This window comes from Cryptotermes secundus, unplaced genomic scaffold (assembly GCF_002891405.2).
Source record: "Cryptotermes secundus unplaced genomic scaffold, Csec_1.0 scaffold24, whole genome shotgun sequence".
In the NCBI taxonomy this organism is placed as follows: Eukaryota; Metazoa; Arthropoda; class Insecta; order Blattodea; family Kalotermitidae; genus Cryptotermes; species Cryptotermes secundus.
Window position 1 is genome coordinate 214,836 of NW_019718270.1, and position 24,400 is coordinate 239,235.

Here is a 24,400-nt window from a genome sequence, read left to right on the forward strand (position 1 = left end):
CTCCGAATGTAGTTCAGTTACAAAATGCCTCTGATCGGGTGGCTAGACCCGCTACAACCACATACTTTAGGAAACCCCGTTATATTATTTCAGTCATTTTCCGAACTACGTTCATTATATACTATGAAATAAAAAAATAATGCAGTGTCCATCAACCTGTGGGCCGCGATGATGGGACAGGTGGTCCGCAAGCAGACTTAAGTTAAATTAACTTAAAATTATTCAGACAAAACAGATTAAGAAGAAAGCAGTCTTCTGGGATTTGGCACCGTGTATATGTGGTGTTAACCGACGTTTCGGAGGAACGTATCGCCTCCATCTTCAGGGTAGAAGGAAAAATATAAGAAATCCGCAAGCGAAGAGACCGTGAGAACCGGTAAAAGCAGACTGCAGAAAAACTGATAATAAAAGAGGGGTGCAGTGAGCAACAAAATGGTTGTATGGCTTACAACCTCAAGCTGACATCTCCCATCTTCGGGATGAATCAACAAGGAGGAGCTTAACATTTTACATCAAATGTTTTAAATTTTTAAATATTTTAACATTGACGTTTTTAACTTGAGGGAAGTTTCGGATGGAATGTGAGAATTGATAGTGCATTCAACAATCCTAGCAAGTGTTGTGCTTTTACACGTCGACATATTGTAGCAGCGTCCACGCAGCAAACATAACTGTGTACATCTTAAACAACGACAGTGTTTTCATGATTATACTATGTGCCTCTGATGATGGTTGTATTAAACCGAAACATGTAAGGCAGAAGTGATAAAGCAGTGACCTACAAATTGTTACACTGGATGAACTTTCTATCGACTTTGTGAAAAATCATACACTTTGATGTGTTAATGATGAAGTCTTGATTTTAGTTTTTGCAGGCATAATTGTAATTTTGTTAGTGAAAGATATAAATTAAATTTTGGTATTGCGTGTAATTTTCATTATATTCTTCACAGAACTTCAGAAAGTAGATGACTTGAGTACAACTTCTGAACTTTGCTTGTAATACCTTCAGTCACCTCCCTTTCCAAGTAACTGACAGTTTCTTATGCTTTCAAATGCCCTTTATAAATAAAAAGATCTAATAGGACTCAAAATCACGCATGTGCAAGAATAAAATTTTCAGTTCATAAGAAAAGAATTTGGAAAAATTTTGAAAATCAAGATTATAATTTTCTCTAGTACACAAATCTTTCAGTGTAATAATTTGTAATACCTTTCACATTTTCACACTGCACCAAGTGCACCAATGCATTTACCTGAATGCAAGATGACACCATAGTATGAAATATACATGCACAGATAAAAATAATTTTGTTAATTCATTTCATAATGTTGCTATAAACATGTGGAAGAAAATAAATATCAGGAAGCATGTTATGCAAGGTTGGGCAAATAATTTTCAAGACTCATTTTTAATTATGCACCTGTCTATTTGGCAATGCTGTTACTTCGAAGTTTGTTAACAGGTACAAATGGAGCGTATGATGAAACAGAGTGAATGTGAATTTTTAATTAAACGGCGGCAATAGCCAAGTGAAACATTAGAGATGTTGAAAACAGTTTATGGTAAATCCCTAGCCCAAAGAACTCATGGATGTTGAAGTCCAAGATCAAAACAATGTTGATCTGCTTTTTCAACATCAGGAGTCATCATCCACTTTGAATTTGTACCCCAAGGGAGCACTATCATTCTTATTGATGCTGAGGCACAAGCGAGGATAGCTGTGAACAGGTAGCTCACCAATTCTTCACCAGAAGGCACTGGCACACTTCATTTTGAGTGTCGCAGTTTCTAGCAGGAAAAGACATTTGTCATAGATTATCAGCCGTACTCTCCTTACTTGGCTTTAGCTGACTTGTGCGTTCCCAACGTCCTGCTATCCTCTCATCCAGTATACACCTTTTAAATCCTCTCACCATCACTTTTGAAGAGATCCAGGTACGACAATAAGGTCAGAGTTCATTGTATGAATCACAGATCTGGCATACAGTGTTAAATGACCTTCATATGAATCCAACACTAATCTTGGTCTCCTGTTCCAGACGTGTAACCCATCCTTCATAAATTCATTGTTATCCACAAGACTAAGCCCATTGGCAGCTTCATCTTACAAACAGTTCATTTGATTCACAATCACACGTGGTAGTTTTGTGCTGTCTGCCAACTTGGTCAACACTGGTCACTTGCATCTTTTCACTGATTGATGTTTTAATGAAAATAGATTTTGCATATCCATCACTGAAGGTGTAATTGGGTGGTATATCAAAATACATTAGTACTTGATCAACAGTATATCAAAAGTGTGATGGTTAAGTTCTTGCAAAGCGCAGACCTTTGCTACGAAGAAAACCTGTTCCTCCACATCATTTGTACACACCGCCCTCAGTAGGACTTAAAATTTCAGCTTGTCATTGAGTAATGATGCTTCTCGAGACTGACATTCCATTCTTTATTTGAATCCATACAAATGGCAATTTTCATGTAGAATTGACAAGTTTCTGTTGTTTCCACCTTCAGACGTGTGCCTCAGGAGACACTGTACTTCCTGCTATTTCATAGTTTATTTTGTATGTCTAATCACCACATTCTTACGAGTATAGACTGTAACTGGAGCATCTGACAATTTTTGACACACTATTGCTTTCACACTTACTGTTCTTGAGATGACCAGCTGTTTATGTTGAGCAACACTTAGGTTAGAACAGCATCGTGATATTGCACATCAGTGAATTACTTTTTTTTTTTTTTGTGGCATAACTTTGGTTATATTTCAGGCAACCTCATGGCAGCTCATGGAGTCTGACCACAAAATATATCTGCCTCTCTCGCTTTCAACTATCATACAGTACGACAGTGAGAGATGTGATGTGCTGTGCTGTGCTATGAATAAGCCAAAAGGTTTAAGAGATTAAGAACATCTTTAGTAAGTCCTTCTAAAATGACCCCGATGAACAAAGGAAAAGAAGCTAAGAGAGAATTCTCTGAATTTGAGAATAAAAAAATTAACACTCAAATGAAATTTTTTCTCAACCTGATCTAACACAAGTATGAGCCCACTCAAAACCACTGCTACAGATCTTTCAATAAGAGGCAACCTTTAATGCCAAGTCTTGTGATGCCCTGCAGCAAAATGTTATCTAGTGTAAGAAATCTTGATAACACAGGACACCATGTCCCTAAGTATGACTGCTATATTTGCAAAAGGTCAAAAGTTATGCTGAAATCACTAGTTTTTGAGACAATACACCATTTTTAATCAGCCCAAATATGACATGCTGAACATTATGAGGGGCTTGGTGTGGTTTGTTCAGATTTCTAATTTGGTGTACCTGCAATTGAAACACCGTCAGAACTGCGTCATTCATGGATTGCCTTTCTTAATGGCTGATATTTGGGAAGTACTTGCTTGGAAGAGTAAAAAAGGTAATAATGTAACATCTATTAAGAGTAACACAATAATTGTTCTTTTTTCTATTAACAGATCACTACAGCTACAAGTGAGGTACAATAACTGATTCCACATTTTCTTTAAATGACTTCATTTGACTCCAAAGCTACAATAGTAATAATGACAATGTTTTGTTTCCATTGTTGTATGTACTAAAATACAAAGAAGCCTATAATAGCTGGGAATTTCTGTACAATATACATCTTGTTTTGTTTAGAAACTATTCTCAGTTAAATTATGTACAACATTATTTACAAATTATTTCACAAAACTTACATTATTTTATATATATATATATTTATAATATAATCGATCAATAATAGAACTGTGATAATATAATGGTATCTTAAAAAAACTCCGGTGAAAACGCACATGCATCCATAGCCCCGACTTCTGACATTTGGCAGAGGATTAATTAAAAGTAAAAATGCACCAATTTCCCACAATGCCATTTGAATGAAGAAAAAACTCACTTTTATGTATATATATATATATATTAACATATGGTTGTGGTTTTACTTTACTAGTGTTCAATGAGTTCACACATATCAAGCATACATTCTCCCATACACACATATACAAAGGACGATGATGATGATAATCTGATGTGAGAAAACTGATCACAACTCGAGACTGGGAGGAATAATTTTCCAACCTTCAAAAGATTTAAAAAGACAGGACACATGGCTTTGCTTCAAACTTATCAGTTAAAATTATTTAACATTATCTTTGTAACTGTGCACACATTTTCACATTTCCCCTGTATATATATATATAAAATCTAATAGATTTAATTAATCAAAATTAAACCAACCATGCACAACTGATAGCTAATTACATATTTACCTAAACAACTTCCGTTTTCTATATACACATCACCACTTCTAGGGACTGGATCTTAATATTTTTTGTACAAAGTTTATATAATATAATTAATAATAATAATAATAATAATAATTATACATGTATACCAATACTCACAGCAAGGCTTTCAACAAAAACAAGCACAAGGATAGAAAAATCAACTCATTTCATATGCAGATAAAATATAATTATTTTATTAAAATTTCACGAAACTCTAAAAGAAATTTAAATTTGTGTATCATACTTTAAAACCATAAATTCAAAAATTTACATTCACACAAATATAAACCATTTATAAAAGTGCATGTCTCTGATGCATTTGCTATTAAAAACCAAATAAATTACTCCCAGAAACACACCTTTTCAACACTACAAGGAATAAAAGCTACTAGGTTAACTGTCTTTTTGGTATTAAATACTTATATTTTAAAGAAATTTCTTTGTTTCTTCTTGAACCAGTATGAAATAAGTACAGACTGTTCTATTCCCTGGTAAGCCATTTGTGTTCAGTGGAAAAATTAAACACAAATTACTGAAATCTAAGAAGGGGGTGAACAAGCTACATGAACACAGTAAACACAAAGTCTCATCCACAAATATGTAAATGTGCACACTCACAACATCTCTTCACCATGCATGCCATAAGTTAAGTTTCTTTCTCCAACAAATGAAAAATGTATATATACATATAAAATCTTTGATGTAATCCATCATAGAAAAAAACATCTTTATCGCACACGAACTCCAATATCTTGACAATCTTAACTCTCACTTCCATTCAACAGGGGAAAATAGTCTTAGGAAAACAAAATTTCTTAAAATTCAATCATGTGACTACTCTGTGTTGCTCTATGCATTCATACCACTATCGGAAAAATTAAATAAACGTAACTTGTACTGGCCATGATAATACACTAAGTATTCCACCAATCCTACATTAAAATGTTGAAAGAAAAATTTAACATCGTTATTGAAATATTCACTCTTGAACACAGAGATCTGATTACTCTGTAGATCCTCCTTCAAAATAAAACATGAACCTGTTCCCCCGCAATCATGTACATTCATCAGCAGAAAAAAAAACTCATCTAACATCTGTCAATCACAATGCAACAAGTAACACTTTTCTCTTATACAGTGATCTGTAAATATAATTCTTATGGCCAACTCAAAGACAGCACTGCCTACTTATTCTGAATCCAAATTCAAAAAAATGGACGAGTTAAATATGCCAGTTATCAAATGGTATGTTGTATACCATGAAGTTTATCCAAGTGATCTGGAATGAAGCCTATGTTGAGGTATAAGCAGAACATACACAACTTCCAATGCAGTCTTTCAACAGTATTCCTTACATACTGCTCTTCCTCCTTCAACTGTTATGCTCTAGAGCTCTGTCCTATATCTATAAGATTGTTCTGAACATGGTCCAGATGCATTCATAACTCAGATGTCTGCAAGCCATGGAGCTTTGCAGGCCAGTATCCATAAACACTTTTTTACCGCATTAAAATAAAATCCTACATCAAAGACTAAATCAATGAATAAACTGCTGTAATTAGTATTTTGTACATTGTCCAAGAACTTTCCATATAAATCACACTGGGATATAATAATTTGAGGTGATGATGTCTCTGATCTCTTTGCAACATGCATACCTTCAGTGTGCATTCAACACAAAGAGCCGCTGTAATAGATGTATTTATAATATATATCAATCTTTCCAATACAGGCCTGACCTTCCTACTTAATCCTGGTCCATGACAGTAAACTATAAAATTAATTTACTATTCTTACTTAATGGTACAAATAATTCATTGCAAATTGCAAAGATATGAGACAGTAATACACCTTAGACAAAGATATTAAAAAGCAACTGATATTTATGTTCCATCTGTAGTATGGCATCAAGAAGTTTCACCAGCACTTGTATTCACCACTTCCTACAAAAACTGCAAGTGTAGGGAAATTACTGTAAGTGGCTATCTCATCTAACATTACGAGACAGGCTAGAAAACTTAACTACATAACAGACATATTTTCTTATGGTTTGTTTTGGTACAATGTACTTCAAATTGTCCATTAAAATATACTGCATGCCCCGTATCACCTACATACGAAGGATAGGAATACTGTGGGGAAATAAAATCTAAGGATAACAAGTAGATGGTTGTTCAGTTCTATAAAATTTCTGAGAAAATAAAATTTCAATGAGCAACAAATTAAATAGTGGCTCATGCTACAGTTCACTGTGTACCTGCTTGTGTACCATTTCACTCTGCTACAACCAGACAGCAAAAATTCCAAAATATCTGAAAGAAACACCACCTTCATGGTCAGCTATGCTACTCTCTCTGGTTGATGACATGACTTCCAAGGCCTAATACATACCACCTCACAACGATTTTTAAAATCCCTGAAAAATTCAAAAGGCACTTTAACCCAAGAATTTCCATTTCCAACACCTGAGTTCATCTCAATCCTTGACTGTGCCAGTGTTACCCTCTCCAAATTTCATCATGCTTGCTTTGTAAGGTAAAAGTGTAAAATGATCAAAATTACAGTTGAAAACAAATTTTAATAAGAAAGCAATGAAATTATATATCCATTATTGTACTGTTCTTTATGTATTCTCTTATGAACAATATTTCTCATGGTACCACAAATGAAATGTACACAGATACTGTAGTTTTAATCAGCCAACTTGAAGTAACATTTATTCTTATAATCAACAATGTAATTGTTACTGAACATTTGGCAACAGCCTTCTATGGTACTCTTTAACCACTTATCTATATTATTCACAAAAGGGACAGAAGTAGGGACATTTGCAAATTTCATTATGGTATGCGTGGCCTCAAATGCTATCACAAATAAAATGAACTGATTTGTCATCTGGTAGTTATGCAACTCCACATGCTTCATCCTGCACAACATTCACTTCTTGTTTTTCTTGGTCTTGCTGTAGGTTGTGCCAACCAGCAATAGCGTGTGGTCACTTCCCGTCACGGGATGCTCTCCTTCGTTTGCTTGATGCTCCATCTAGCTCTGAAGCGACAAAGTTTAACATGAACAGAGACGCAGATATTAAGAGAAACAGTTTATTTCTTTCCCCACAACACATAATATAGTACTTCTGTAAATGCAGATAAGACAGAGGACAAAATTATAGTGGCTTTTAGGCCACTATTATTTGAATTCTCTTAGTTAATGATCCTCTACTTTCTGCTCATTACTTTAACCTTACATGGTATTTTGTTCACTGTGAAAAGCGATTAATATGGGGCTGTAACTAATGAAGGTTCACTGCTGCTTTAATCACAACATAAACTAATCAGAATCTGTCAGTTTTCTGTTACACTAGCTAGTAATTTAACATCCAGTACATTTATTCCCCTCTAAGAACAGTACAGTTAGTTACACATTAACCCATGTGTTCTCACACTGTGGGTCATGGACCCACCCTAAGGAGGGTTGCCAAGTTTTCAAGAATTAATTGAACTCTTGCTTACCCTTGGTAACCGAGAGATGTGGTGCAGATAATTAAAAGTAAAGGATAATCCAGAGATCTAGAAATACTCATTAGCCATGCTGCAGTCAACCCTGAAAACGACTTAATTACTACTGTGAACTAATCGTTTGAACTTACGTTTTTCTAGTTGTTTTACCAATGTGTTGAAACTTCACTGCATTTATATGAATTACACATCATGCTTAACAGAAATATATATAAGAACAAACATAAATAAAACTTGATGCACTTAAAAGTGGTGTGAAAATGATACATGTTTCTCTACCATTTTGTAAGTCTGTACAGAAGAAAATACACTTGACTAAACAATGCTGTACCAACTAAATGAGAGAGAGAGAGAGAGAGAGAGAGAGAGAGAGAGAGATGAAGAAAAACTGCACCAAATAAATCTACCATTAAATTCTGAGGGGGGGGGTCCATGTCTGTAACTATGCAGTTTAACTGAGCATATTTCCAACAGATAAAAATGTACATTTATTTTGTGGTAGAAGGACAGCATGAAAATAAATATAGTAATAAGACAGAAAGCTGCAACAGGGTTCGTACCTAAGTATCGTTGATACAATTCACTTATTTTGTGACAGTACAGCCTCATAGGGACCTCAGACAATTTGCAAAACTGCGACTTTTGCCAACAGGGAGAGAGTGGGGGGGGGCATCTTTTCCTGATGGGTGTCCATCTGGAATACAATCCTTTCTCAGCAGGTGTGCCAGTATCTGTTCCATCATCGTAGCATGGAACATGTAGCATAACTACACAATGAAATCTTCAATCCAATCCCACTTCTGACACCAGTTGTCATGTGTTTGAGTGAAAACAGGTTTTAGATTTGTAACTGGATTTACTGAAGTCTTACAGAATGTAACTACAAATAACCACAGAGCTAATGCTAATTCACGCACTTTGCAGTTCACTACAGCACATATGAAGTCTTCTCAGCCTGCTGTATTTCCACTGCCTGTCACCTGGTAACAGCTTCCAACGCTGAAGCTTCTTTAGCTTCTTACTGGCCCGCAACTGTCTCGCAACTCACTTATTGCTCCAACTGACTAACTTCCATGCTGGTGGCCATCTCACACCAACCTCCTACTCTTCTCACTGCTGCCTCAAGACTCTTGTAATCACAGCTCCTCCTCGTTGCATGGCTTTCGCACAGACCGCATAGAAACCACCTCTTACAACAGTTCTGTTGCTGTGTCACACAGTTATTGCACAGACAGCATAGAGGCTTCCAAATTACTACATTGTTGTGTGTTATGACCATGTTGTCCAGCAATGGGCGTGTTTGCAGAGCCGTTCCCTTACATCAGCTGTTTCTGCTGGCTTCACATTACTTGGGTCTAAATCTGTTACTCGCATACTAAGGAAGTTCTCTTCCCAATTTACTACGTTTTATGGTGTACCACAAAGCTCACCCTTGGGCCCCATTATTTAATATTCTTATTAATGACACATACAAGGGTTGAACATAATAAATGGAAGAATTACTGATTCTGTACACATTCCTTTATTAATATGACAATGAATCACTTTTTGCCTTCAACACAGCCACAATCCTCCTTGGAATGGACTTGTACACATTTTGAACAATCTCTAGTGAAATTTTATACCATTCTTCTTGAAGAACATCTTCAAGTTGCTTTAGAGATGTTGGATGTGGGAATATGTTCCTCACTCTAGTCTCCAAAACTGACCATAGTGGTTCAACGATGTTCAAAACTGGCGATTATACTGGCCAGGCAAGATGAAGTTCACCTTCATACTCTTCAAACCATGGCTGAACAGTTCCAGCTGTGTGGATGGGGACACTGTCATCTGTAAAACTGCATCACTGTTTGGAAATAACATCTGGATCATGAGATGTACCTGATTACCCAACCTGTCCACATATTCCCTTGCAGTAATTTGGCCATGCAGGGTAATAATAGGATCAACAGAATAGTGTACCTAGATACTGCTGCCCAAACCATCACAGAACCTCCCCCGTGTTTCACCGTTGGAACCAGGCATTCTGGACTGTAGGCTTCCTTGGGTGTTCTCCAAACATAAAACTCTTCCTGACATAGGGAACAGCGTGAAAGATGACTCATTTGACCATATCACGAGTGCGTTTCCAGTTGTCTAATGTCCAGGTTTTATGGTTATTGACACTATCGTTTACACATTAGAACACTACTTTCAGTAATCAGAGGTTTAGCAATTGCATCTCTACCATGCTGGGGACATGCTATAGTGTAGTTGGTTGAGGCACTATGCTACAAGCTGGAAGGTTGCAGGTTTGAGTCCCGATGAGGAGGATTCTTTTCAATTGACCTAATCCTTCCAGATGCAACTATGTCCCTGGGGATGACTGAGCCTCTAACAGAAATGAGTACCAGCAATATTCCTGGGGGGTAAAGAGTAGCCAGTGCGTAAGGCTGACAACATTACTGCCATCTGTGAGTTGACTGCCCAGAGAAAATGGGGGAGCTTCGACATCTCACAACCCTACGGGCCTTCACAGCCTGTTACAGGGACAGCTTTACATTTTTACCTTTATTACTGTTAACAATTCTGTTTAAATATGTATAATGTTAATTGGTATAGTTTTTTTTTGCATTTGATTTTGCCTGCATGTTTGTTTGTTTGTTTGTTCTTTCATACTTCTGCTCACTTTGTAACTGGGCCCTGGCTGCTGGAGTTCAGTACACATCCATAAGGAATCATCAATATCCTAATTATCATCACTGCTACTGCTGCTTCTATTACTTCACCTGCTTATGTTATTTTATGACTGGTGGTTTACCACCAATCAGTTCATCTTGGCGACAAGCCCCTGGAGTCTCACGACATAAAGATTTTTTTTTGCAGCTGAACCCTTGCGGTCATAATCCAACATCCTCTCTGATGAGAAGATGGGTTTGTCTCTTGTGAATACACTTCGCCTTTTGTGTAGTGTACGTATCACACATAACATGTTACCAAAAATTCTTCATTCTGCAGTATATACAAGTCTTCTGTCAGTTCAGGTTTTGAAAAGCAGATCATGCCTATCTTCCTTATCTTATGCTACAATGGCAGCCTGGTCACCTGAACAGTCATAAGCTTGACTGCCGCCTTGTCCTGTGCTGCAAACATGTTCATCCTCATGAGTTTCATGACTATTGCTTATTGCCTGCACAATTTTGTTATATAGTTGTATAAAAACATAAGGTTAAAAGCCATGTGCAAATCAGGGACCAGTGTGCCCCTTGGAAAAATTCCAACGGTGCGAAGAACCTTGCTTTGTAGGTGCTGCAATTTTAAAGGGCAGGTGCCTGCTGCTAATTCCCAGATGGGGCAAGCATAAGTCATTACTGATCTAAACAGTGACTTATGGAGCATCAGCACCTATGAGGTGAATAAGAAAGTTCCCGGATTAGGACAAGAAAGAAACATGTCTGAACTTACTCAATTTTGGCTGCCATCTCCTTAAAATAGTCTCCTTGGGAATGTATACAGCGAGCTCATCATTTTATTCCACACTTCAAAGCACTGTGGAAGTCATTTTCTTTAATGCTGTCAAGTACTGCTTGCGATTCCCTTTGGATGTCAGACACTGTTTCAGAACATCATCTCTTTAGTTCCATTTTCAATTTGGGAAACAAAGCAAAATCACAGAGGGCTAAGTCCCGCGAGTAGAGAGGATGGAGAACGATAACCTTGTTGCTGTTAATCACACACTGTGATTTTCAGTGATTTGTGGGTGGGCACATTGTTGTGATGAAGGTGCAAGTTGTGGCTGCACCAAAGTTCCAGTCCCTTTTCAAATTGGGATTGACAGATAAGCCAACTTGTGACAGGTGCCTAGAAGAATCAGCCACACATTTATGTAATTGGGAGGCCATGGGTTATTTTAAATTTTTCAGCTTGGCCAGTCCTTTATGGAACCAAGTGACTATTATGATGCAGCCATAAATAAAGTCCTACATTTCATTCAAAGTGTAGGATTAATAAAGGATTAATCAAAGGGGAGGCACATTAGATCACTGAAGGTCACAGTGCAAGGGCCAGATTTCATGGCCCACCCCTTATACATACAAAGTTCCAGTCTTTGTCATTGCACATTTTTTTCTCAAGCGTCTCAAAATGTCACAGTAAAAGTCAGAGTTAATCGTAGTGTTAGGAGGAAGAAATTCACGGCAAACAATCCCCTTCATATTGGGGGGGGGGCAAAGAAAACAATGGGCATGCTCTTTGTTGAACTCTGGACGTGCCGTGCCTGTTTTGCTCTTGGGCTTCCACTACGATGACTGTTGCTTTGTTTCTGGGTCATAGCCATAAGTCCAACTTTTGTCACCTGTTATTATCCTAGAGATAAAAGATGGGTCCTCGTTAGCTTTCTCTCATAGCTCAAGACACAAGTTTACACACCACTGCTTTTGATCCTCTGTCAAGAGTCAGGAACAAACTTCACCGAAAAGTGGCGCATGCTCAAATTTTCTGTCAAGATCTCCTGGCAAACTCCATAACTGATCCAACGGTGTCTGTGAGCTCATGGATTCTTTGGTGATGGTCTTTGTGGATGAGTCTTGAATTTTTTCAACATTTTCTCTTGTTTTGCTGGTGTCTGGTCATCCTGAATGTTTGTCATCTTCAACTGACATTCGACCACCCTTGAAATGTGAATGCCATTCAGAAACTGGTCTGACTTAAAGAATGTTCTCCAAGAGCCTCATGAAGCATTTCAAGGGTTTCGGTAGTGGATTTACTGAGCTTCATGCAAAACTTGATGCAGACAGTTTGCTCAATTTTGCCGTCCACTGCAGACAAACGAAACACGAAGCCGAAAAAGCACTCGTGTAAAAACAATGTGTGTTCACAGTGCAGTGTCATGCACCAGACTGGTGCAATAGGCTTGCATAAGTGTGACCTTGGCCACCCATCACCTTCTTTCACCGAGGCAGTTACAAAAATAACAGTCTGGGAACTTTCCAATACAACAAATAGTGAAGACATAGAAAACTTAGTTTTTATAGTAGTGATCTGTAGAGTGTGTAAAAAAAGTAAGTAAAGCTATCCCTGTAAGAGGCCATGAAGGCCCATAGGGTTGTGAGACGCTGAGGGTCCCACATCCCACAAAAGGGGAACCCAGAGCCTGGGGGTATAATCGGGCCACCCTGTTCCTGGGGGATATAAATATTGGGACCTGGCCCTCCAAGTTGGGGGAGTCTTGAATCTGAGATTGTAAAATGTGGTCATGGGACAGCTTTAGTGAGAATATATTATTGATAGCATAATACCACCTTTCCAAACCACACGATAAACCATGTTTCAAGAAGAGAATGGTTACATATCAGTAATTGTGATGACACTCTTTTTACGGTGTAAAGTAGTTCAAATGTCAATAACACTGCATGCTTCCCCAGACATTTCTACACACTCTGTGGACTTTAGTCCACAACTGAACTATACCGAGCGACTGCCACTTGTCAGCGAAGATTCTGCCAACTTTTATGGATAGATGGTGTTGTGTGGTCAGTGCAACAGATTCACACAGCAAATAAACTTTAATGGCCGAATGTTATATATATATGTATGTATGTGTGTGTGTGTGTATATATATATATATATATGCAGCAAGCAGCACCCCACGTTGGCCAAGTGTTATATTTATATGCGGCAGGACACGTGCTCTCTTTGGGAATGCTGACAGTTTGCTCTTGGGTTTGAAACCAAAACAAACCCACGTAAGGTCATGTCAGTGGTTCATTACTTAGCTCTTAGCAATGAAATCGTTTATAACGGTACTTATTTTGATATTATTTAAGTTTAGATATGTTTATGACCTGGTCAGCCAAATATTGCCCAGCTTTGTTTTGAGAACTGATGAGGAAATATTCATCGGTGCCTGCATATGAGTGCTTCCGGAGCCTTCAAGGAAGTGTGACATATTCAAGGATTGGTTTTCAGTGACGAATTATCAAGTAGGAGGTCAGTGTCGGATTGTCTAATATTTCTTTATCAGTTAAAAAGTCAGAGTCAGACTGTCATATATTTTTTTGTGTATCGTTTTTATTTTGTGTCTTGGAAGAGGTATAAACCCACTGAGCCAGTATTACTTTGCGAGTAAAAGGCATTTTCGCCACTGTGACTTTCGGTATCAGTGTCAGACTGGGAATCTTTTCGACAGGTTTTATAATTACTTTGCATCACTATTTTGCGAGTATTACTAACAGGTGAGCATGTCGCTTTGTCAATCAACATAATTTATTTCATTCTGCTGGAAACCCCCTCCCCCAAGATGATTCTTCAATCGCACAAGGCGAATATCTCGGTCAGTGGTGTTTCTCGAGGAAGGCCAAGGTTACTTGGGGCCCAACTGAGTCGACTGGAGGTGAAATATTCATAAGACTGGTCAACCAAAGGGAAACAAAGACGTTGTGTTTCACTAAATAAGAAAAGCAGGAGCATCATTTTCTATTGCAAAAAGTGTGATGTTCCGATGCATGTCAAGGACTGCTTCAAGAAGTGGCACGCACGTCAGAGTGTGAGGTAGTAAACTGTGAAGTGACACAGTTCAAACTCGCATATAGCCTGAACAAAATATTATTTACAATATCACCAGGTCTCAAAGTTGAAAAAAAAACTACAGGTTAGTCGTCTGGAATTTCATAACATAATAAAGATTATATTTTGCATTTCATGACAAAATAATCACAGTTAATTTTTGTTTGTAAAAATTGCTCTTTTGTGTATATGTAGAAAATTTTACTGTCATTCAGGTTGTTTTTAGTTCGTTTTTCTATTTTTCATAGAATGGAAAATATGTAGTTTTTCTGAAAGTTTGAAATGTTAATTAATTAGGGCGATTTAAATTCTGGCCACAGAGGGCTCCTGGCAATTTAAAAGTCCATACGTTAAAGGTTAATCTCACTTTTATAGACCTGAATTTCTACACATTCATCAGACATGTGCATTAGTTAATTTTATTTTTTGTTATAAAAACTGAGATGGATGGGTGAAAAAATTGTTAATACTTTCTGATATTTCAGGGTAATAGAAATATGACTATTTCATTGTATTCCCTATACATAACTATCCTTCATGTAAAAGTAATTAAAGCTATCCCTGTACCAGGCCGTGAAGGCCCATAGGGTTGTGAGACGTTGAGAATCCCACATTATCTAGACAATCGGCTCAAAGATGGCAGTACGGTTGTCAGCCTTACGCACCGGCCTCGCTTTACTCCCCAAGAAAATTATTCTTTACTCATTTCTGTTAAGAGGCTGAGTGAACCCCAGTGCCATAGTGCGGCTGGAAGGATTAGGTCAATTGAAAAAAATCCAATGACCTCATTAGGACTTGAACCCGCAACCTTCCGGCTTGTAGCATAGCCCCTCAACCAACTATGCTACCGTGTGCCCCCAACTATCCTTCATGTATATTCTGAAAACACACCAAGATATGGATCTGAAAATCAGACCCTGCTTTACACTGCACATAGCCAAACAGAGCACTCTGTTGACAGCCCTTATCAACCACACGTATTTATGTAACAGGTAAGTGTTATTGTGAATTCATTTCTGGGGAATACAAATAATTTTCAATGTCATCACAAAATGATTTATCCTGGAGCTAATTTAATCATGAGCCACATGAAGATGAAGAGTGTTCAGCTCACCTGTGGTTGCTCCACCACTTCTTGTTTTTCGCCGAGTGCTGATGTCAGTATCATGGTGCATAATTCTGTTTGCTCCACCTCTGGTGCTGATGTTACTTGCCCCTATAGCAGCCTGCTTGTTAGTGGCAGTGTTCACTGTAACAGGTGGTGGTGAGCCTCGGGCAGATTTTAACCCAGAGCTGGAGGCCAGACCTGGGTTGGTTTGGCGGACAGATCGACGCTGCTGCTGATTCTGATGTTGGTGCTGCTGAGGAGGTCCTACATTGATGCTACTATGCTTACTGACTGCACCCAACCGATGATTTGAACGAGCAATCCAAGCACTATTGCTACTGCTGCTCCTGAAAATGCCCCCAACAATGGTAGAATATAAAATCAAAATAAACTTAAGACACACATATGTAACAGCAAAAATCATATAAATGCACTTATTTTATAAACTAGCAAGTTGACAGTCCTTCAGCTGATAAAAAAGTTACACACCTTTTACGACATGCCTAGATTCATTACAACATTTATGCCACTGCATCCAATCCTGTGTTTGTTCAATCAAGCCAACAGCAGCATACCCTATTCTTTACTATCCTTCCAAAGCGGCCTCCGTAGTCTAGGTGTAATGTTCCCACCTCATGACTCAAGGTACGCGGGTTCAAACCCGGCGGAGGTCGTGGAATTTTCAAGGGCGGAAAAATTCGGGGAACAAGTTCTCTGGGAGGGACTTTAAGCCTTGTGTCCCGTATCGTAGATTTACGGCACATAAAAGATCCTCATGTCTCTAGGAGACCTCTGAGCAAAATTAGGCAAAAGTTTCCCACACAAGTAGTTTCCAATTCCTCCGGTAGATGGGGGAAGTATCAGGGACCACTGCCAGAGAGGGCCGCCCTCGCTGGCAGAATGGGGCTGATAGCAAGCACCAGTACTGGAAGGGCATGGCAACTAGTAGAATATTAAAGGGGGACGCACAATAGATTAATAACTATCAATTAGTTCAGAAAGAAAATATTTGGAACTAATTCCTGGTAAGCACTCCATAGATTCACTGCAAAAAACAGCTATCCTGGGAACATCACACATACTACAGAAAGTGCTACAGTGCGAAGTTTGTAGCCTGAGTGGTGAGGTGCATCACTGGTTCAAGAAAAGGAATACCAGGAAATAAACCTGTGACACGAGATGATGATGATAATAATAATAATAATAATAAATACTATTCTTCCATCTATGCCTAGGTTTGCAAGATGTCATCTCTCCAGGTTTCCTGACTAAAATTCTGAATGCATTCATTCTTCTTGATATGAATACTACTATAAGAAACCTGTGATGACAAGATTGGTAGGACACGCCATTTAAGTATTCATCAATAATTGGGTAAATCAATTTTCTATTGAGAAATATGTTACTTCAAACTGAGCAAAAAATGGGCATAATTCATATGCCTTTTGCTTGCAAACTTAATAAATGAAAGCAAAGTTGTATTAATCCTTTCCAGTCATTGCATTTAGAAAAATTTCCACAGCCAGGTTATCTGGGGATTTTAAATGCCTGCTGAGCCACTAAGTGAACTGTTTTGCCTGAAAAGTTGGTGCAACAAAGGCATAAAGTTATAAAGCCAAATGTGTCCTTACATTTTCAATTGTCCAATTCTTGGGTAAACTCAAAACTGATATAATATGTCAGTGAAATGGTGGCAGTCATCAATATCAGACACACAGAGTCATAGTCTGTCCGTCACGGAAAGAACTATTCTTGAAATGGTTTTCAGAGTATGGTAAGTTACACGCATCACCTGTAAGTTTTCTGTAATTTGCAATTATATTGTGAATGTAACCAGTGTCATTTTTAGCTAATGCAAATAATCTGATGCCCCACTTCGTTGATTTTTTTTTATTTATAAGTTTCGAGAATTATTTTGTGCTTGAACCCAACTGTTGATTCATCTATGACAATGTTTTTACCCAGAACAAAATTTTTCTGAAATTCTTTCTCTATATTTTTTATCACCCCATGTACTTTACTGTATTTCTGAGGGCCTGACCACTTTATTCGGTGGCATCATTTCCCCTTGTCACATCTTCCCACCCACCAACATGCAACGACATTTGTTTTGTTCTCACTCTCACTTTCCAACATTTCATTGCTCAATCCTTTACTCCCAGTTTCTCCTTCAATTTCCAAATTAATCTCATCATCATAATCAATATCGAGTTCTTCACTTTACATATCACTACTAGATTCTTCATTCATATCACACAAGGGATTATATCTAGTTTCTTCAATCCAGAGGGCCGTGGTTCGGCTGAATGTAAAAGCATTCTACTAACACATGACATGCTGTAATATATAAATGGCATTTGTTCCTCAAGAAGTTCAAATTATGATTTCCAGATGGCAGAAGGAAGCAGATAAAACATTCATGCATGCGTTGGTGTAGTCTACAGTGCCAACTAGTGATGTATTCATTCATCTGTAATCTGTCAAGACGACAGGTCCACAGTCTCTTCCAAAACAGTTCCTCCACTTGATGCGATACAGAGCTTTCTCCTTCAAATGAAAATATCCTCTTCTGTCCCCAATGTCATCCAGCATCTTATTACGTCTTCTTCCTCATCTTCTGGTCACTTCTATCCGCCCCTCTGTCTTTCCTTCAATAACTTCTTTTAGAAGGCAGTTACCGTGTAAGATATGACCAATCCAATTAGCCCTCCGTTTTCTTATTTTGTGTAGGCCATTCCTCTGCTCACTGACTCTAAATAACACTTCTTCATTTCTCACATAATCGGACCAACTGATCTTCTCAATCCTTCTCCAACACCACATTTCGAAGATTTCCAGGTGTTTCTGATCTACTGCCATAAGTGTCCAAGTTTCAGCCCCATACAAAGCGATGCTCCAAATGTAGCATTTCACTAGTTTCTTTCTCAAATTTAAGTCCAATTTGCTGGTAAAAAGATTATTATTCTTGCTAAATGCAGCTTTTGCCATGGCAATCCTAGATTTAATTTCACACGTACATCTTCCATCACCTGTTAACAAGCTACCCAAATATTTGAAACATTTCACATTCTCCAGTTGTTTTTGGTCTATCTTTATTGTGACTGGGGTTGGTTGTCTCAAAACTTTCATTACTTTTGTTTTTTTCACATTCATTTCCATGCCATAGCACCTTCCAATTTCGATTAGTCTATCAACCATACCCTGTAGCAGTTTCTTCCTTAGCCATTAACACAAGGTCATCTGCATATTTCACAGTTTGAATAATTTGCCCTCCTAATCTGAAGTCTGCAAGCCCGTCCAGAGCTTCTTTGGTAAGGCATTCGCTGTACAAGTTGAACAAAATTGGTGATAAACTGTATCCTTGTCGAACTCCTCTTCCAGTCTTCACACTTCTTGTCTCCCCTCTGTCCAGTAGCACTCTAACTTTCTGATCCATGTACAATTTGCTTCACGCCAATCGATACCTGTTTCCTTTAGGATCTGCATTAATTTGGTCCAGTTTACAAGGTCAAATGCCTTCTGGCAGTCTATTAGCAAGCACACAGTTCTTCATCTATCTCCAAAGTTCGTTCTGCTATAGTTCTCATCATCCCAATTGCATCACTGGTTCCTCTTCCTCTTCTAAATCAAAATATGACAGCAGAAACACAAAAGAAACTTTGTCAGTAGTATATCAACATTTGTCCATGGAAGCACTGTCACCATGTCAATTACATATCGATGTTTGACTGGAAAGGGTTAAATCAATTGTATTCATTCTACAGAATGTTTTTGACTTGTTTAACAGACACTGCTGATTTTGATATAAAAATGATAAACATTACACAGTAAATACAACTATTCATATATTTCTAGGTTTATATTAGAGTATAGCTACATGTTTCAAAGATATTGAATAATTTTCAAGCTGTAAATTTCACAACAAAATAAACTGACAGTAATACTGCATACACAGTTTAGAAGTAAAATGTCTAAAACCTTTTCAATCTATTATGTGAATCCACATTTACAATTTATGCCATTAATAAGTCTGAACTTCTGACAAGATTCATTTCCTGATATATTATCTTTATGAAATCAAATACATGTTACCATCCAACACTTCACCAAGGTACCAAAACATGTCTGTGGAACTTCACGTCCAACAACACCAACAGAAAGTGAGTACGAGATAGCCATAAACATCACAATAAAACAATGTGGTTAACTACTCACTCACGGAATTCAGCCCTCCTTGAGAAGTTGCCAATTGTGTGGCTACTCAAGAACTTCCCAGTATTTTATGTAACTTGAAGGTTCATTACAGTGTTCACAAGAGCACTCTACTTGTCCCTATCCTGAGCGAGTTCAATTAGTGGTTAACTACACAGTGCTTACAGTAACCCACATCACCATATTGTATGTCTAATGTTAGGGGGACTTTTAAGGTTTTTTGGTTTTACACACATGACCCATAAGTAATTATTTTAATAAGGTATACCCCCAGGTGATAGTCTTGTAAGACTGAAAAATGTCAGGGTCTCTTAACACAGCCTACTTAAGCAACAAACGAGACGAGGGGATATCTGAAAAGTAAAGATACAAGTCCAGTAAAAATGCAAGGGATTTTTTTCTCCCCAGAAATGGCAGTGCTGCGTGAGAGATGGGAACCATATGACAGGACTGAGTTCACTGGCCACAGTCATGGAAACATCTTGCTCACAGTGTATGTTTAATATGGCCATGTAAGTCCAAAATCCCGCCAAATGTCAGGTTCATGCAGTAATTTGATTTCTTCATGTGAAAGGAGAAACTGCTGCTGAAATTCTTCGCCAACTTGTTTCTCTTTATGGTATGAACAGGCAAAACATGGCAAAATGGTATCATGAATTTGAAGTGGGAAGAAGCGATTTTCATAATGAAATAAACAGCAGAAGGTCATCTGTTATCACTGATGAAATCATCTGAAAAACTGATGAAAACATTTGTGCTGACAGACGTTTAACCATCAATGAACTTCATCAACACTGTCCAGAAGTGTCAAGAACTGCTCTTCATGTCTAAGAGGGCAGGCAGATTTCTAACAAGCTGGAATAAAAAAAATTCATTCCCAGGCTCACTAAGTGCACTGCAATCAATGGTGACTGTTGAAAAGTAAATAAAGGTGTGTGGTAAAAGTGCTACAAGTGAATCCCTCCATAAATGCTTTACAAATATTTTTTGGACCTTGTATCTTTACGTTCCGGATATCCTTTGTACTTGAAGGGTAAATTTCATTTGATTTTAAGTCTGAACTTATATGTTGTAGTATTACAGGTAGAATGATCAGCAGGGCAAAGTTTAGCACCATCACCTCAAGCAACACATGGAATGCAACCAACCGATTACAAACACAGACAGCAACAATAACTTTGTGTATTAAACAGATACAACTGAAGATACACTGCATACTGAATTCTAAGATGGAATCTTATAACAATCTATTGACATTCACCATTTAAGAGATGTAATACTGTAACATATACTGTATTAAGTTCAATAGTTATTAACAGTGAGAACCGTAAATGTAGAGCCATATAATACTGTCACGTGTCGGGTGTTTGTAACGCGACAAATAACTTCATGCTGTCTTGGATGTAGCAAATTTATTGTACACTCGCTCTTACACTTACACAATTTACAGTTTCCCAATTACTGCCATCTGCAGTATCACAATTACTTCTCCTGCTGTAGTCACTGCCATTCACTCGATACAACTTAACAACAACCGGTGGCTGCTGGACTTCACCTCATCTCTTCAAAGACTGGAAACAGACTGCTAATGCTCAACTAACTCCGGTAAATGCTAGACTGCAACTGCACTCGGCAATTGCTAGACTTCCACTCGCTCCTTAGGCATTCCAGTTTCCCTTATAAACCCTCAGCCAGACAGCGGAAAACGCACCTCGCTTTCCTGTTGCCTAGCAATAGTCACTGCACACTCGCCTGTTGTGCGACGTCACAGGCTAGCAAGGAGGGGTGTTTACCAAGCGTTGCATAGTGATGGAACAAGTGGGGGTATGTGATATAATTCGTGGGAACGCAGAGTTCACATGACCCCTGCTTCCTGTTGCGCCATCCACGTTACAATATATTGAAAACATCTGCCACTGTAACTCTCACATGGTTTATAAAATTTCAGCCTTTTTTGGTTTGTGTAAAATATATAACTGCAAAAGGATGTTATTGAAATATGTAAATAGACTATAACAAACACCCAACAGTAAGACTGTGCTGCCAAACTGGATATGGTGGCAAAGTTGCCCCACTATGCAAGGAGTCACTGGCAGAACCATCATGATCAACTTACACCACAACCTCAATAAAGAAAAAGGGGCTACAAGGTAAATCCAGCCAAGAAGAACATCATTCATACACTGAAAGAGCTGAGAGAAAGTCACATCCATACACAACACACAGGCCATGCTACATCCAGAAATGGCTGCACTGCCTTCGTAGATTGATTCCCCCTTCCACGTACAATCTCTTCTTAGTGCCCACCACCCTTTATTCTTCTTCTTTACATATTTTCATGTAAATCTATTTCACTCTTTCCTTCTGTTCTTCATCCACCTCCCCTCTTATCCAAACTCTCCTCCTCCTCCTCCTCCTAGCTCTGCAATTTCCTCATTTCCTTCTTCTTCTTCTTATACTTTTTGTTTTACTGAGTTACTAAAATGTATTTCTACTGTATTTTATGTTGAATTCCTGGTACCATTCTGTTCTTTCAGTTTTTCCTCTCAAAACTGTCCCCCCCCCCTTTCAGGGCTACCAGTTCCCACTGTCTCACTCACTAAATTAGCTCTAGTTCACCCTTCCCCATATCATAGAACATTTCCAACTGGCTCACTTTTCTACCCTGAAGATGTGGGAAGCAGGTTCCTCTTAATTGTTTGCAACAAATCCCACATTCATATGGCACCATGCAAAAAAACATTAACATCAATGTAATCCTTCACTGTTCAACTTCTTTATGTGGACAATTCAGAGAGATCCTCTATCCTACAACAAAAATTAAGACTGGTATATATATCTTACTTTGTAAATTCTTCATCTCTAGAACGGCTGTTCGGTCTGCTTTTTGGCCGTGGAGGGGAACGCTCATCTGCACCAACTCCAGGAGCTCCCCGTCCCTTCACAGCTATTTCAATCAGTGGCTCATCATCTGAAGAATCTACATCCACCAATGTGCTAGATGCTGCTATACCTGCTGGGAAGCAATCACAAATATGATCTGCATGATGTATCGAATTCTGGCTCAAAGAAAAAACAATAAAAAAACAATAAACGAAAAAAAAAGTATTACAGTAAAATCCAAGTTATTCTGTTTCTAAGCATCTGGAATTCTAACCCATCTGGTAAAAATTTAAAAGATAATTTACTATACCTAGTAAGTTATTCAAAAACAAATTTGTGATGAACTTACATTCAACTGCCATGCCACAGTTCTCCCAGCCACCACTAGCAGCACTACCAAATATTCTTCCTCACACAGCTGCCATGACAGCAGAGGATACTTGAGTATGTGATCATGTCACAGTACATGTACCCAAATCTTTCACCCATCAGTCTGACATGTCATCTAGCAAGACTCCTATGCCAGAACTACAGTGAAAATGTGTTGTCTTACTGTACTGGATTTCTTTAAGAGTTTACATCATGTGACCAGTATATCACATTCCCCATACATGCTAGGCAAGATGGAGTTTACTGCATTATGTTTAATTCAGAGCACACAAATATAAGCAGAATTACTGAGTAAAAAGTAGGTATCAGTATACAGAAGTATGGAGATCTAATTCACATCACAGATAAAACTGCACCGCACAGGGATACACAGTGTGTCCAATATATGTTAGGACTGATTTTCTTAAATTTTGCCCTGCAATGTCATCTGTTGGAGAGTTGTGGCATTAAGATTCTTGAAGTTTCAGCTGTGGCTGTCTATAATTTCAAAGAGCAAGCATCACATGTTCTGACCTTGAATTTAACAGTACTGTTCTGATGCTCGTTGGAAAATGGCAGCTGAACAGAGGGCCAACATCAAATTTTGTTTGAACTTAGGCAAAACAGCTGATGAAGCATACAAAATGATGAAAGTGTATATGGTAGTGATTGAGTCGCTTGAACATTTTTCGATGGTATGCTATATTTCGTGATGGCAGGGAGGACACTGAAGACGCTCCACGTACATCAAAGCCAAGAACAAGTCGCACAAAAGAAAATGTGAAAAGTGATCGAAATCCTTGCACCAGACAGATGTGTTTCTGCATGCTTTATAGAGGAGCTTTTGGGAATACCAAATAGTACTGTGCATAAAGTTTTGACCGAGAATTTGGGCAAACAGAAGGTCAGTGTGGAGTTTGTACTGCACACGCTGTCAGGCGATGAAAAACATGCCAGAGTGGAACACTGCAAAGACATGTTATGGTTGGCCCAAAGTGATACAAAATTTACAAAATCGATTGTTACTGGTGATGAGACATGGTGTTTTCAATATGTGCCTCTCACAAAGCGGCAAAGTGCAGTGTGGTTGTGCCCAAAGAAGCCAAAACCAAAGAAAGTGCGCATGTAAAAGAGTCGAAGAAATACACTGCTAACCATTATCTTTGATTCCAAAGGAATCGTTCACAAGAAATTTCTGCCAGAAGGTCAAACAATGAATTCTGATTATCATCTCGGAGTCCTTAATCGTTTGTGGGTAAGAATTCTTCGAATTCGACCTGAATATCGAGAGCAAACTCAAGATCGTGTGCGATTTCTTTGGCCAGAAAAGGGATCACAGTCCTTGATAATCCTCCACATTCGCCAGATTTGGCTAAAACAGATTTCTAGTTGTTCCCAAAAGTTCAGTTGGCGATGAAAGGAGACCATCACAACACCATCCAGGACATCTAAAG

General features: G+C 38.2%; 1 protein-coding gene across 6 annotated transcripts in view; it reads right to left on the bottom strand.

Annotated features, from left to right (window-relative positions):
* Positions 1–3,442: 3,442 nt before the first annotated feature.
* LOC111866191 overlaps positions 3,443–24,400 on the bottom strand; it is a 78,180-nt gene continuing 57,222 nt past the window's right edge. For 5 of the 6 annotated variants that reach the window (XM_023855278.2, XM_023854948.2, XM_023855199.2 and 2 more), the window contains exons 9-11: positions 22,539–22,710; positions 15,489–15,829; positions 3,443–7,361 (exon numbers count right to left, since the gene is read on the bottom strand). In XM_023855278.2, the coding sequence (XP_023711046.1) occupies positions 7,309–7,361; positions 15,489–15,829; positions 22,539–22,710 (566 nt within the window). In that variant the 3' untranslated portion in view covers positions 3,443–7,308. The remainder of the gene's footprint in view (positions 7,362–15,488; positions 15,830–22,538; positions 22,711–24,400) is intronic. The other variant, XM_023855361.2, reaches the window with a different exon arrangement.